This window comes from Castor canadensis, chromosome 12 (assembly GCF_047511655.1).
Source record: "Castor canadensis chromosome 12, mCasCan1.hap1v2, whole genome shotgun sequence".
Taxonomy (NCBI): Eukaryota; Metazoa; Chordata; class Mammalia; order Rodentia; family Castoridae; genus Castor; species Castor canadensis.
In genome coordinates this window covers 2,248,140-2,262,822 of record NC_133397.1, presented here as the reverse complement: position 1 = coordinate 2,262,822, position 14,683 = coordinate 2,248,140, and the positions used below count along the sequence as shown (strand labels likewise).

The 14,683-nt window shown below is 47.7% G+C and overlaps 1 protein-coding gene across 3 annotated transcripts in view; it reads left to right on the top strand.

The window, feature by feature from the left end:
• Eipr1 (EARP complex and GARP complex interacting protein 1) overlaps window positions 1-14,155 on the top strand; it is a 149,733-nt gene extending 135,578 nt beyond the window's left edge. For all 3 annotated transcript variants that reach the window (XM_074049085.1, XM_074049086.1, XM_020174616.2), the window contains 4 exons: window positions 2,974-3,110; window positions 5,461-5,628; window positions 6,998-7,165; window positions 13,628-14,155. In XM_074049085.1, the coding sequence (XP_073905186.1) occupies window positions 2,974-3,110; window positions 5,461-5,628; window positions 6,998-7,165; window positions 13,628-13,802 (648 nt within the window). In that variant the 3' untranslated portion in view covers window positions 13,803-14,155. The remainder of the gene's footprint in view (window positions 1-2,973; window positions 3,111-5,460; window positions 5,629-6,997; window positions 7,166-13,627) is intronic.
• The last annotated feature ends 528 nt before the right edge of the window (window positions 14,156-14,683 follow it).

Genomic DNA, 14,683 nt, shown 5'->3' with positions numbered 1-14,683 from the left:
CCAGGGGGCTATGCTGCTCTGGCCCAGGCTTGTCTGTGGGGCTACCGCGGTACCGCGAAGCTCACCTGGTCCGCATCTTCCCACGCCGTATGGGCGCCGGCCACTGGCGGCCCCGGGGGCCCTCCTCGTTTCTCCGTTTAACGTGAAGTGGAGATTCTCTGCGCCGGCTGGAGATGTGGAGGGGTCAAAGTTATGCCTTTTCTCAGTGATTATGCCTGCAAAGTGTGTCTCCAGCGTCTCTCCAAGATTTCACTATAGGAGGGTCGCTTTCTGCTTCCTACCTCTAGCCGCCATCTTGGAATCTCCCCCACCACCTCATTAACAGAGCAACCCCTCTTTTGTTACCTCCCTCACTGGTCAGCACCTGACTCTCTGAGCCAGCCGACATCCCCACAGCTCCAGGGTGCGATCTGAGAGTCAAGTTGCTCTTCCCTGGGCACCCTGGTCAGTGATATGTCATCCTGGGTGTGTGGGCACCTTTGCCTCCTGCCCTTGCCTGGAGTGAGAGAGACAACCCGGGTGTACAGAGTAACATAGGTGGACGGTGAGAGAGCGCCTCTGTGGTGTCAGGGCTGCTGGCCTGGAGCTGTTGTTCTGACCTTGCTGACCCTGTTACACACCCCAGGCTTCTCAGGGCCAATTTCTCTTTTCCTTGGCTAGTCCTAGTCCAATTTCTGAGCTGCTCTGGGAGCTGCCAGTGTCCTAGGGAAAGCAGAGAGTGACTCTCCATGGTGTCATATCACAGTATAGTGGCGTGGACTGTCCAGCCTCACCCTGCCTGTCTCACACATGTTCATATGTTCTGACCTCTGCTGCTGCCTCAGCCCCTCCTGCTCTACCCTGCCACATTCTGCAGGCCTGTTCCACATGGTGGTAGCTCCTGAGCCATTCCTCAGCAATGGGAAGGTGGCCTCTGAGTCCTCGGGGCCTAGGACTTCTCCTGTCCTTCATATCCCACTGCTGTCTTCCTGTTTGGTCCCCTCTCTGGCACTGCCATGCTTTCCTCAGTGTCCCCACGAGGAACACAGTGAACACCTTTTGTACGGAACAGAACAGCCTTCAGCTTTCTGTGGGGAGGAAGAACAGGTTGCATGTGGCATTAGTGACATAGAAGACTGATTGCCGAGACTGGGGCTCTTCATCTGAACAATGTGCTGAGTGAGTCAGGCAGGATTGTAGGACTTGGAAGGAAGCTTCCTTGGACACAGAGAAACAAAGCGTTCAGAGAAAAAGAGCGAGATCCTTTGGGGCTGGGACCACTGTCCACATGGGCAGGAGAACAAAGGGGATTTCGTTGGAGGGCCGTTTTCTGAAGAGCCACTGCAGGAGTGGCACTGCTTTTCCCTGTAAGTCCTCAGGTGGGTCTGGGGAACGCCTGAAGGGGAATGGGAGGAGGGCTGTACTCACTGGCTTCAAGAAGTGCTGTGGAGACTTGTGGTCATTACCAAGGCTCTCTGGGGTGGGGCATGTCTGCTCCAGCTCCCTACTGGGTCCCAGTGCCCTATCCCCACTGTGGGTCTCTGGTGTCCTGCTACCCTTGGCCTCTCCTCACACAGGTTCTGCTAGGTTCCTATACAGATTCCTGGATATCTCCACAGGTCTCAGGATTGAGGGCTAAAACTGTCCCCCTTCCAAGCTGCCTCTGTTCCTTTCCTGATAGCTTCCCCTCTGTGCCTCTCTTAGCAACCCTATCCCCTGCTCAGCAACTGGCCGGGTTCCTTAGTCTCTCTGGCCAACTTTTTTAAGGTGGTGGTAACTGGATCTGGTAACTCTAGCTTTGGAATAACAGCCTCTCTTGGCAAGGGAAAGGACCCTTTACCTGTGTGCTTCAGACTGTGGAGTCCTTCAGCTCAGGGTTGATGGTGCCTCTTGGTTTCTCCCCAGTAACCCTGTGTCTCTTACATTCTGTACTGTCTCTGACCCGCTCCCCAGTGCTGTGCTTTCTAGTCAGATGCCTAGGCACCTGGTGCTGTTGTGGGTCCAGGCCTTTATTCATCTCGAAGTTGGAATCTTATCCTGTCCCTGCTCAGCCAGGGCCCTCAATACTTGTCATAGAAAAGTAAATACATGTCAGCACCCTGGTCTGTCTCAGGGCCTCCTACCTCCAGCAACTTGTGCAGGCCTCCCTCTGAGCCCTCTGTCCAGGCCTGCCGAGGTCCGAATGGCCATGGGACTTCTCAAGGGGCGTTGAGTAGCCCAGTGGTTTGAAAGTGTAAGTGGGTTCAGCGACAGTGGGCTTGTGTACATTGATGGGGGTAGTGTGCACCAAGGCAGGCTTGGACTCCCTTCCTTTAGAAGCCTCTATATGAATAGAGATATCCACGCCACAAATGGAAAACCCACGTCACCAGCATGATGGGCCTTTGTTGTCAGATCCTGGGTGGAGGGAAAGATGAAGTTACTGAGGGTGCCTGGCTCGTCTCTCAGGCTCTCAACCAAGCCCTGCCTTCTCTCAGGCTAAGGGAGGCTTCAGCTCCCTGTGGCCCTCCTGGGCCTGTGGAGGTTTAGTGAAGCCCCAAGTGAGGATGTTGATATCTTCAAAGGGGGAAGAAGAAGGAAGTGATATTTGATTCAGCCAAATCTGTTCATCCCTTTGTTATTCCAGAAGGATGTGGTCATGTGGACTTTCCTTGTTTTATCCCTGTCTTTGGGGAAAGCCAGATGTTGAGTTATTTCATATTGTTTTCTTCAAGTTTGAACTGGTTGTCTGTAATCATGCACTTGCAAGCAAATCCTCTGTAATAGAGTCTATTAATATCTTTCGATTTTTTGCTGTGCTCACTTTTATAGTTTTTTCCCAAATAAGGTTCAACCAGTCTTGCCTTTTAAGGGAAGAAAACAAAGACAGAGCTTCCTAATTATCCTAATAATTATTTTCCATTAAGTCTTGAGAATGTAGGATGTCCTCTTGAATTTTCTAAAAAGAGTCCAAATTCTCTTCTCTTCTTTGAAAAATAATACCCGACATTCCAGCTGGCCAGCTCAGCAGCTCTGGAAGGGAAGGGGCAGCTGAAGTTTACCTCAGGGAGATGGAGCCCACACCACAACTGCACCCAGGTTGCCACAGCAAGTGACACCACCCTTCGAGGCTGGGACACACGGAGCATGAGGTCAGTGATGTGCTTGCAGGAGCAACCGCCACCTCTCTGGTCCTTTCCTCCCTGCAGGAAAGAAACCACAGTGATGATGGAGATGACCAAGAGCCAGGTGCATGTGGGCTCATGTTTGTTTGTCTTCATCTCATTTTTGTGGGAAATCATCTTCATCTCAAATTAAGCCAGCCCATCCACCTTACGATTCACTGTGTCATTGCTGTCCCTGCACCAGTGGCAGTGTATAAGGAAACTAAGGCTAGGGCTTTGTGGTGCTTCACGAGCCACATGCTGTCCTGAGGCTCTGTCTCTGATGGGTGCGGCAGGCTAGCAATTGTTGAGCCTCCCTTGTGAGTTGTCTTTGACCCTTTATGTGCTTTCAAGAGACTCACCTATCGGGTAATCATATTTTGTCACTTAAGTAATTATATGCAACAGCCAGCCATTCTAATGGAACAAACAAGAGCAATTTTTCTGTTCCAGTTGTGATTTTGATAGGCAGAGGAGTGATGGCGGGATGTCTGTTGCCATGGCAACAGAAGCCCGCACAGGCTTCTTCAAGATGCAGTTTATGCCCTTAGCGTGCCATCATTTATCACTGGGCCTGAAGAGATGGAGGTCATGTAATAACAGGTGCTGCTTCCAGGGTGGGGTCTCACCTTTAAGTTTGGTCCAAGGCCCCTCTGAAAATCCAGGGGCTAATAAATAACCATCATTACTCCCTCCCCTGTGCACATCTGCACGAAGGGTGATGTGGCTTCTTATTCAGGCCAGGCTGGACACCCCACCACAGCCATTTCTCCATGTCCTCGTCCTTTCTCTTCTCACTGTTCTTTGAAGGATGTGAAGAAGTTCCGTATCTAAAGGCCAGAAACTCGAAGACCAAATTATAGACCAAAACACAAGATATGCGCAGCTTTGATTGGCACCATCCTGCAGAGCCCTCCTTGTGCCCAGGTTGTCTCTGGGATGAGGCACTGACCCCCTGCCTCCCCAGGAAGTGGGACTGCAGCAGAGCTGTCACTCCTCTGGTTGACTGTCCTTTCTCCTTTGGCAACCGGCTGTGGTTTTTATCTAGCCAGCATGCCTTTAGTATTTCTTCTGGATGTGCTCTGCCTTTCCATCAGAGTTACTGCCACTGGAGTCCACTGGCCCTTCATTGTCAGTCAGTGCACCTATGACCATCCATTTTAATCCTTTGAAATGAGCCACATTTTCAGTTTTATATCTTTGTCTGCTTCATGTGAGCGGTCTTAACGTTTGGAATACATTATTTTAGGGAAACAAAATCAGGATATTGAAAAAGTGCAGGATGTGAAAGCCAGCACAAGATTTAAAATGGCTTAGGGCTGAGAAATCCCACATTTGGGGAAATCTGAAAGGACTTGAGTTGATACACATTGAAGAGCAGGGAACCATACAGTCTTCTGACATGTGAAAATTGTCACAGGGCTCCGGAGTTCCTGCTTCACCAGCCACACAGAAGCCATGCCAAATGAGGAAGTTAGTGACGGCAGGAGAGGCTGGATGGAGTTCTGCCAAGGGGGTACTCAGTGCAGCCTGGGCAGGAGCAACAAGACAGACCTGCTCTTCTGTTTTGGGGGTACCTGTCATTGAAAGGAGCTCTTCTGGGCAGAATATTCTGATTTCAGATCCTATTAGAGGGAGCCAGAATTAGGGGGATTTGGACTTAGGTTAGGTGTGTGCACATGTTTGTGTGCACGTGTATACACACATGAGCATATGCATTATAAACCTGTGTCATCTACTTTTAGGACAAGTGGGTTGTACTGAACCATCAGTAGTGGCTTTCCGAGGGGGTGTGAAAAGATGCAGAACAAGTCTGGAATGGCAAGCTCCACCTCCCTCAGTATTCTCAGTCATTCCATTCTTCTCTTCTCTTTTCTCTCCATATATGTTTCCCAGAACCAGCAGCACAATTTATTCTCCCTTTGACCCTGTTTTTCCTTCTGTTCTGTCCTCCCCTCCCCCCGCCTGCTCCAGCCTCTGTGGCAGGCACCGTCCCTCTGACATGCCGTCATTCAAGTCACATCTGTGACAGGTACGAGCCAGTGTCACTTCCTTGGCTCAGGGTACACTTCTAGGACATGGCCAGGAGTGCTCCTGTGTTACTGTGCTGAGAGGCCTCTGCTCCCCATGCCCAGCCTCCTCATGCAAGGGAGGAACATGGAGGGGACCCAGGTGCCTAGACTGGGATCCCCCTGGCTCAACTCCAGCAGGAGATGGACCAGCTGGACCCCCAGGCTGGGGGCTTAGCACCCTGGGAGGCGGAGGTATGCCTGCAGCACTCAGTGGCTTTCCATAATCCGTTTGATATTTGTATTGCTGATCTTTGTCCCTCTCTCAGCCAGATATACTGCATAGAGAATGCCCACGGACAGCTGGTGCGCGACCTTGACTTCAATCCCAATAAGCAGTACTACTTGGCCAGCTGTGGAGACGACTGCAAGGTGAAGTTCTGGGACACCCGGAATGTCACCGAGCCCGTGAAGACCCTGGAGGAGCACTCCCACTGGTAGAGTGACTCATTTGCATGCTGCTTTAGGGAAGAGGGGATTATGTAATTTATTTTGCTAATTACTTTACCATTTGGAAAGGCACAAACCAGCTTAGTTTGTGCTGCTGTGAATCATTCAATCAACCCGGTTTTATTTTTCCTAAAGAAACGCTAATTCCAAATCTGAATGTTTGTGATTTATAAGCATAGGAAAAGAAGAAAAACATTGGATTCTGTTTTCTCTTGAAACAGTGCCGGTTCAAGTACGCAAAAATAAATGTGCACAGATGTTCACGCAGCATTGTTTGCAATGCATGGAAACTGGAAGCCACCCAAATGTCCATCAACAGGGGATTGGTTAAGTAAATTAGGTGACATCCATGCAGAGGAGATTATGCAGCTGTCAGGAAGGATGAGGAATACGTGGATGTGTGTGGATGTGGAAGGATGCCCAAGACCATTCATTCTCTCTAAAATGTTATTTAAATGTTTACCATATGCTAAGTGAGTAAAAAGATGAAGCTGTAGAGTAGTATGTATAGTATGAACCTATGTTTTTATTTAAGTCATGCTTGTGTGTGCATGCATGTGTGTGTGTGTGTGTGTGCGCGTGAGTGCGCGCACGCATGCTCGCATAGGTATGGGGAGGAAAAGCCCTGGGGAGCAACAGCCACACTCTCATCAAGAATCCTCCCCAGACAAGGAGGAGCCCCTCCCGGGCTTTCCCTTCCTGTGGCCTCTGGATCTGTGAATTGCTTGTCAGGAACTGTGCTGCTTCTGTAATGAGAACAGGAGTACTCTGTACACTTCTGATAAATTGCTGAATGGCTGTAATTTGCTGCAGCCCGACCAGAAAGCCTAGCTATGCTTACTGCTCCAGGAGCACCTCTGTGTGTGACGTCTGCCATACCCCCTTGCTGCCCAGGTCACCCAGCTGACCAGTTCCCAGGGCCCACATCAGAAGGAAGTGGCCATGGTATCAGACCCAAGTTAGCGTTCCTGGCTCTTGGGAGTGCCTTGACTAGGTAGAAATTGTGGGGCTTTGTTTGATGTTAAAGATCTGTGGGCTGCTTCTGAGGAGGCAGTTTGTTTTAAAATTTAGCAAGCTGTCTGGAATATTGAGCGTAAGCCTTTTCCCCCATGCAGGTGAGCTGACATTTAGTCTCTGGTCTCTCTCTGTTTGTTGGGACCTAAAAGAATATTTTAGAGCAACATATAGGAGAGCCAAACTCCCTGTTGAAAAGCCTCTAGCTTTAGCCTAAGGTTGGAGATCAATTACCCAGCACCACCACATGTGGTCCCCATCCAGTAAAGTCAGGGCCATTCATGCATGTGTGGATATTACCCATTTAACCGTCTGTCTCAGCAGCCTTCTGGCCCTTTGCAGGGTGTGGAGTGTCCGCTACAATCACTCTCATGACCAGCTGGTCCTCACTGGCAGCAGTGACAGCAGAGTCATCCTGTCCAACATGGTGTCCATCTCCTCGGAGCCCTTCGGCCACCTGGTAGACGACGACGACATCAGTGACACAGAAGAGCACCGTGCTGATGAGAAGTAAGGACCACAAACGGCAGGACTTTTTTGCTTAGAGATGACCTCTGGGTCCAAGAGGTTTCTGTGAAAAGCCTCCAATATTTTGTTAGGGGGACGTCCCCTTCCTCTATGTGGTTATGGGCAACAGAATGGGAGGTAAATGACACTGAGACAGGAGCAGCAGTGTGGGGCTCGGAGATGCTTCCAAAGTGGTGTTAAAATACTTGTTCCATGTATTTCTTCCTAAGGGCTGGGGGCATGGCTTAAGTGGTAGAGTGCCTGCCTAATTCAAATTCCAGTATCATGAAGAACAAAAAAGAACACATATTTCTTCCTGTTTCTGTATTCATGCTGATTGATTGCCACACACAAGATTTGAAGACCTTTGCTGTTCTCCAGACTGCAGCATTGATAATACTGTGAGCTAATACTCACTGGCCCTCAGAATATGTCTTGTGAGACTTTTTATTTTGCTTATTATGTTTGTTTTTTGTGTGTTGAACCATCTTTGTATCCCTGAAATGAAACCAACTTGATCATGGTGTATGATTGTTTTAATGTGTTGTTGAATTTGGTTTGCAAGTATTTTCTTGAGAATTTTTGTGTTTATGTTCATCAAGGAAATAATTTTTTGTCATATTCTTATCAGGTTTGGGTATCAGAGTAATACTGGCCTCATAAGAATGAGTTTGGTAGCATTCCTTCCATTTCTACTTTATAATATGGGTCAAGAAGCATTGGTGTTAGTTCTTCTTTGAAGGTCTACTAGAATTCAGCAGTGAATCCATCTGGTCCTGGGCTTTTGTTTGTTGGGAGACTCTTTATTGCTGCTTTAGTCTCTTTGCTTGTTATAGATCTGATGAAGTTATTTACATCCTCTTGGTTTACTTTGGTAGGTCATATGCATATAGAAATTTATCCATTTCTTCTAGATTTTATAGTTTATTAGCATATAGCCTTTTGGAATATTATGTAACGATCTTCTGGATTTCACTGGTGTTTGCTGTGGCAGCTCCTCTTTCATCTCTAATTTCATATCTATTTATTTGGTGATACTGGGGCTTGAGCTCAGGGCTCTATCTTTGGAGCCACCCATCCAGCACTCTCCTTTTATTAATTGGAGCCTTTCCCTCTTTATTTTGGTTAGTTTGCAGAAAGGTTTGTCTTTGTTTCATTGAGGAGTGTTCCTTGTAGGCAACAAATGTTCAGGTCTTGTTTTTTAATCCAATTTGCCACTGTGTATCTTTTTATTAGACACCCATCCAGCACTCTCCTTTTATTAATTGGAGCCTTTCCCTCTTTATTTTAGTTAGTTTGCAGAAAGGTTTGTCTTTGTTTCATTGAGGAGTGTTCCTTGTAGGCAACAAATGTTCAGGTCTTGTTTTTTAATCCAATTTGCCACTGTGTATCTTTTTATTAGACAATTAAGGCCATTAGCAGTCAGTTATTACTGAAAGGTGTGTAATAACTCCTGTCATTTTGTTGCTCTTGTAATGTTTGATTCTTTTCCAATCCTCATTTGCTTTTACTTTTCTAGTGAGGTTTATTCTTTTCAATGTTTTCATGGTGTGTTGCTCTTCCTTTTCTATGTATAGGATTCTTTTAAATATCTTTTGTAATGCTGGCTTAGTGATCATGAATTCTTTTAGTTTTTGTTTACCATGGGAGGTTTGGGTTTTTTTTCTTTAAAATGTTTTTTATTAGTATACGATAGTTACAGAGGGGGTTTCTTTGTGAAATTTCCATATATACGTATATTGTACCCAGGTTTGGTTCATCCCTTCCTTCAATCTCCCTATTCTCCCACTCCCCTTCTTGAAATGACTTCAGTGGTTCAGTGCTCCAGAATCGTATGTATAGTATAGAAAAAATCCTCAACCATATTCACGCTCCTTTACCCTCATCATTTACCTCCACATATTCACCTCCTTCCCTTGTTCCTTCACCTCGACCATGTTCACTTCCTTCCCCTCTTCCTTCACCTCGACCATTTTCACCTCCTTCCCCTCTTCCTTCACCTCGACCATATTCACCTCCTTCCCCTCTTCCTTCACCTCCTTCCCCTCTTCCTTCACCTCGACCATATTCACCTCCTTCCCCTCTTCCTTCACCTCCTTCCCCTCTTCCTTCACCTCGACTATATTCACCTCCTTCCCCTCTTCCTGCTTTTACCTCCCCTTCACATAACCTCTGTTGCATTCCTATCCTTTATTGTTTTAGTGTCTCTCGTTGCTTAGTGGGGCTTTGTCTTGATATTTCACCTGTAAATAAATTGTACTTTAGTCATTCAAACCCCTTATCCTATATCCCTACCCTCATCCATGCCCTCCGTGCTTTTAAAGTTTCTGTTGAGAAGTCCATTGCTGTTCTGCTAGATTTGCCTTTATTTGTGATTGGGTGCTTCTCGCTTCCAGTTTTCAATATTTTTTCCTTATTCTCCAAATGTAACTATAACATGACATGAAAGATTCTTTTCTGGTTTTGTTGGTTTGGTGTTGTGGATGACCATCTCTTTCCCAAAATTTGAGAAATTTTCTTCTATTTTTTTATTAAATATATTTTCTATGCTTTTAGCTTGTACCTCTTCTTCTGTGCCTGTGATTCATAGATTTGGTCTTTTAATGGTGCCCGTGGCATCTGTTCATACTTTCTTATTTTTTTCCTTATCGTTGTCTGAATATTCTAATTCATATATCTTGTATTTGAGTCCTGATATTCTGTCTACTGGTGAGACTTTCAACTGAGTTCATGTGACTTACTGAACTTTTTATTTCCAGGATTTCTATATATTTATTGAATTCAATTCAATTCCTCTTTAATGTCCTGATTGTCTTCTGTTTTTCATTTGGCTGTTTATTTGTATTCTCTTGGTGTTCATTGTGTTTATCTGTACCCATTTTAATTTTATTGGTCATCTTTATAATCATTCTTTTGAATTCTTTGAGATCTCATCTACTTCTGTTATTGTGTTATTGTCGTGTTACCTTTTTTAAAATTTGTTTTTCTGTATTGGGATTTGTACATGTGAGGCTAAGTTGTTGGTTGGAGTTTTTATTAACCTGTATTCTTTCAGTTGAAGTACTTTCAACATTCACTCAGGAGTGGGTAGTGTCAAAGTTGAGGTACAGTTTCTCACCACTGGATTTGGGGTACAGCTCAGAAGCCAAGCATTCACTCATGTACTCAGGGCACCCAGCACCACTCAGAAGAGAGCTAGCTGGAGTCTCTTGTAGTTCCTAGTGTACAAATTGGTGCTGTATGAGGGCTGAGAGCTGGGCCTGTCGAGGGTCAGCAATCTACTTTGGGGCTGCTTTCACTTTAGATACAAGTTTCCCTTCTTTCTGTGCTTACCAAGAGCTGCTGCTAGTTGCAAGGAGCTTTTCAGCCAGTGGGCTGGGTAGATTCCCACTTGTTGCACAGGCCTCTCAGTTTGTGCCTGCAGGGGCAGCAGGAGTATAAGCCTGTAGGTGTCCCCTGAATGTGTTACAGAGTGGGAAGAACAAATAAAGCAGTGAGTTCTGGACTGGAGAGGGAAAATGAGGGAATTAGGGACTTTGCCTGCTGGTCTCAGTGCTTCCAGACCCTGCCCAGCAGTCACCTGCCCTGTGGATGTGAGGAGACTGGGGAACTTGTATGGTCTGTGGGACAGAGCTCTCAGTCCTGCTCTGTAACAACTCCTGTGCAGGTGGGAGGCAGAGGCTGAGTACTCTGCTACCCATGGGCTCAAAAATGATTTTGCAATGATCCTCAGACAATGGAACTCATTCCTTACACAAGAAGTTGTGGCCGATGGCCACTGCACCTGTCTCTGCCAACCCCTCCCCCAAACCCAGCTGCTTAAACTTCTCAGTGAGTCTACGCCAGATTCTCCCCTCTTTGTGACTGTCTCCCACCTAGACACCAGCAGGATGTCTCCAGGAGGCCTGAGTCATGGTTGTTTCTTGCTTAGAGGTCCCCAGAGTATCTCACCCCCTCATCTTGAGAGGCACCCCTCTCAAGGTGGTGCCAGACTATAGCACTCCAAGATATGGGAAGTGACACAATGTCTTCCTTCTTCAATGCTAACCTGCTCACGCAGGATAGTTACTGTCACACCAAGTCGCTGCACAGGGTTTAAGGCTTGTGGGAAATGTGGGCTTATCCTGCAGCAAGGTCCTCCATTCTGTTGCCAGAGACACTGGGTTACCTCCACCCCAGGTGAGCCAGGATTGGAGTTGTGGACTGTTTTCTTTTGTTGGTCACCTTTCTGTTTCTCCATGGCTGTTCTATTATCTCTTTCATGATTCCCAGTGCTCTTTCTCTCTTGTTCTTTACCTTGACTCTTCTCATTCACAAAGTCAAATTGAGGAAGCTTCTAATCTGCCATCTTTCCTTGCTTGCCTGGCTTGGTCCCTATGAGAGACTGACTGCAGTGTCCTCATTGTTGTGGGTTCGGGTGTATGCTTGTGGCCCTTAGCTGGCTGCGCTGGCTGGACTCCAAGCCAACTTCTCATGTCCTACTTTGCCCCAAGATGGTGCCCAAAATGTGGCAACTCCCAGTGCTCTCATCGTGGTCACAGTATCTTGGTTCTGTATTTTCTAAAAGTCCTGTGTTGCACAACTGTTTTCTGATCCTAATTGCACCCACAAGTGGGAGATGGCTAGGACAGCACCCTCTTCATGCTGGGGTTCCTGCCCACTGGAAATACGGGGTTCTGGGGAGCTGGTGAAGTTCTTGCCAGGGGTCCTAGCCAACAAGCTGTGAGTGGGTGCTCACATCTGCAGGTGAGAGAGAAGGCAATGGGGCCCAAGGCTTATTCTGTAGTAGCCACACCGAAGGGAGGCAACCCTTGTTCTCTGAAGCAGGTTCACATTCAAGTATGGCAGTGACTTCCTCCACAGCAACTGAGAGTGATACAGACACACCATAGAGAATCATGCCCCGGATTGCAAAGTAAGGAGGTCCTGGAATTAAACCCAGTGGACCTGGACAATTTGAGCCCTAAAGAACACAGGGTCTGTCATTCTGTATTGAGATTCTCTGCATTGTTCTCCTATCTGATTTCTTCCTTTGCCACCTGAGCCTGGGCTAGTCTGACTTGAGAAGATACCCCTGTGTGGAGCCTTGTCTATAAGGACTATCTACCCATTTGTTTTGTCTCTCTCTCAACTGATGTCTTTCTGTTCAAATACTTAGAAATAATGAACATTTTTCACTGAGGTATAGGGTTCTAATCAGACTCTCTCCTTGGTGCCTTGTGGATTTGGCTTCTGCCCAGGGAGGCCATCTGCAAGCACTTGGGCTTTTTCTTTGTTGGTGAGAAGCCTACCTTTCCCCTTCAATCACCTGAGCCAGGTGCTTGATGCACATGGTGCCCTCCAGGTGGGCAGCATTAGGGAGGTGAGTTAGGAAGGAAGCCATTGTGGCCAGCAGATCTGTCCTGATGACTTCCTGCCACTCTGATGCCATTGGTTCAGGAAAATGGAAGCCCCTGTGGGGACTTACTCTTGGTACTTGTTATGAAGCATCCATTGACCACTGCAAGGTCCACTTCTGGGGAAGGCTGGAGCTTGGTGATATCTCAGAATCTTATCAGATAATGACATTAGACTCAAATCTGAATTTTGGGGGTGAGAACAGGGAGCTTTAACACCTTTAAGTTTGTCTCTTCAGGGAGAGGAATCATTTCTTTCCAAGGCATGTGAGTGCCCTCAGAACCTGCATAAAATGGCTAGAATTTCTCTGTGAAATGCTAAAGCAACTGTGCCTATTGGATAGCGGCCCCTGACACAGAGCAGGTTTGGGTCCCTCCCTTGGCACAGAAATTCCCAAGGTTTCAAACCCTGCTGGTACAGGCCAGGGAGGCCCTGCTCCTCAGACCTGCACGATGTGCTGACAGCACCCGTCATTCTTGCATGAGGAGCACCTGGTCAGGTGTCCTAGAGAAGGCAGAAGGCATGTGTAACTTACAACCAAGGAGGAGAAGAGGGAAACACCTTAGATGGGAGCATTTACCTTGCTCTGCTATAGGACCAGAGGGCATCCTCTTGGTGCCACCGGTGTCCTCAGCTCAGGAGTTCTTGACAAGGCTTTTTATGCTTAGCCTTGGACTGCTATGCACAGCACGGCCAGCTTGGCTGCTCCCAGAGGCCTTTTGGCTCCTGTTCTGGGAACTTTTCCATCTTGCTGCACTCAGCACAGTGGTTGTCTTCCCAAGGCGTTTCCTGAATCAAGGGCCCCTTGTGATGCACCTGACAAAATATCACCCAGACACCCACAGTGCCAAGGACCAGAGGAACCAATGTATGCCAGACACCTGTGATGTCTGTGAGCTACGTAAGAACTTTCCTGTGCCCGTAGCTGTTGGGAGGAGCTATGGGCTTTGGCAGGAGTGCTAATGGTCTCCACACAAGCAGCCTGGTTCTTCCCATTGTGCAGATGAGAAACCACGTCTTCTGCTGCCCCCATGCCTTGCTCATGCCTCTGTTTCTGTTGGATTGCAGGAGTAAGGAGCCCCTGCAGGATAATGTCATTGCCACCTATGAGGAGCACGAGGACAGTGTGTATGCCGTGGACTGGTCCTCAGCTGACCCGTGGCTGTTTGCTTCTCTCAGTTATGACGGGAGGCTGGTCATCAACAGGGTCCCCAGGGCTCTGAAATACCACATATTGCTCTAGCGTACTCCATGTGTTCCTGACTAGTCTCATGGCCATTCTTAAACATCTGCAGCTCTTGGAGGTAATTCCTTTTTCTGATTGCACCTCTCTGGGAGAACCGACACTGCCTCTAAAGCAAGTGCTAAATGACAGTGGCACACCTGATTGAACACAGTCTGCTGGTCTTGGGGTTGGGACATTGTCTGGTGCAGTGCCTGTTGCTGTGGGACTGGTGCCTGCTCAGGCACTGCTCGGTTTCTGTTTTCTGTCTTAAGGGTGTTGGGAGTTTCACTTTCACCAAACAGTCCTGTTCCCACCACATTGACTCATCTTTCTCTTGAGATTACAAGATAAATAAAACCGATGAAGACACACTGCTGGCTCTTCGCTCCTCCTTTCAGAATTCAGTGTTTCATGTGTCCATTCCACTTGGATCTTTGTTTTCTGTGTCCCAACCCAGAAAGAATGCAGGTGGACAGAGGTGCTCATTGTATAGGGCCACCCCTCAGAAGAGCCTAGGGCTGCATGACCACGGCTGCAGTAGGTGCCATGCCTCGAGAGCCAGGGCTGCTGGGTGAGTGAGTGCAATTTACTCTGGGCATACCCTGGTCTCTGTGCACAATGCTAGGCTGTGTCCAGTTAGCCTGTGCTGTTCACCAGAAGTCAGCACTGAGAACAGCCCTGTGTGGGTGACCACCATACACTCTTACACTCCCTGCCATCAGCCTCCTCCCTGGGGTTTCCAGGGAGCCCCCAGCACTAATGGCACAGCCTCCATCCATGGTCTCTGTGGGTCTCAGGGACAGTTTTGCACATACCTAGCACATGACCCACCTGGAGAAGCTCTCTCGCCATGGACAGGGGCTCCGCCCTGACATTTGTCCCTATTGGTGGCATTTCTC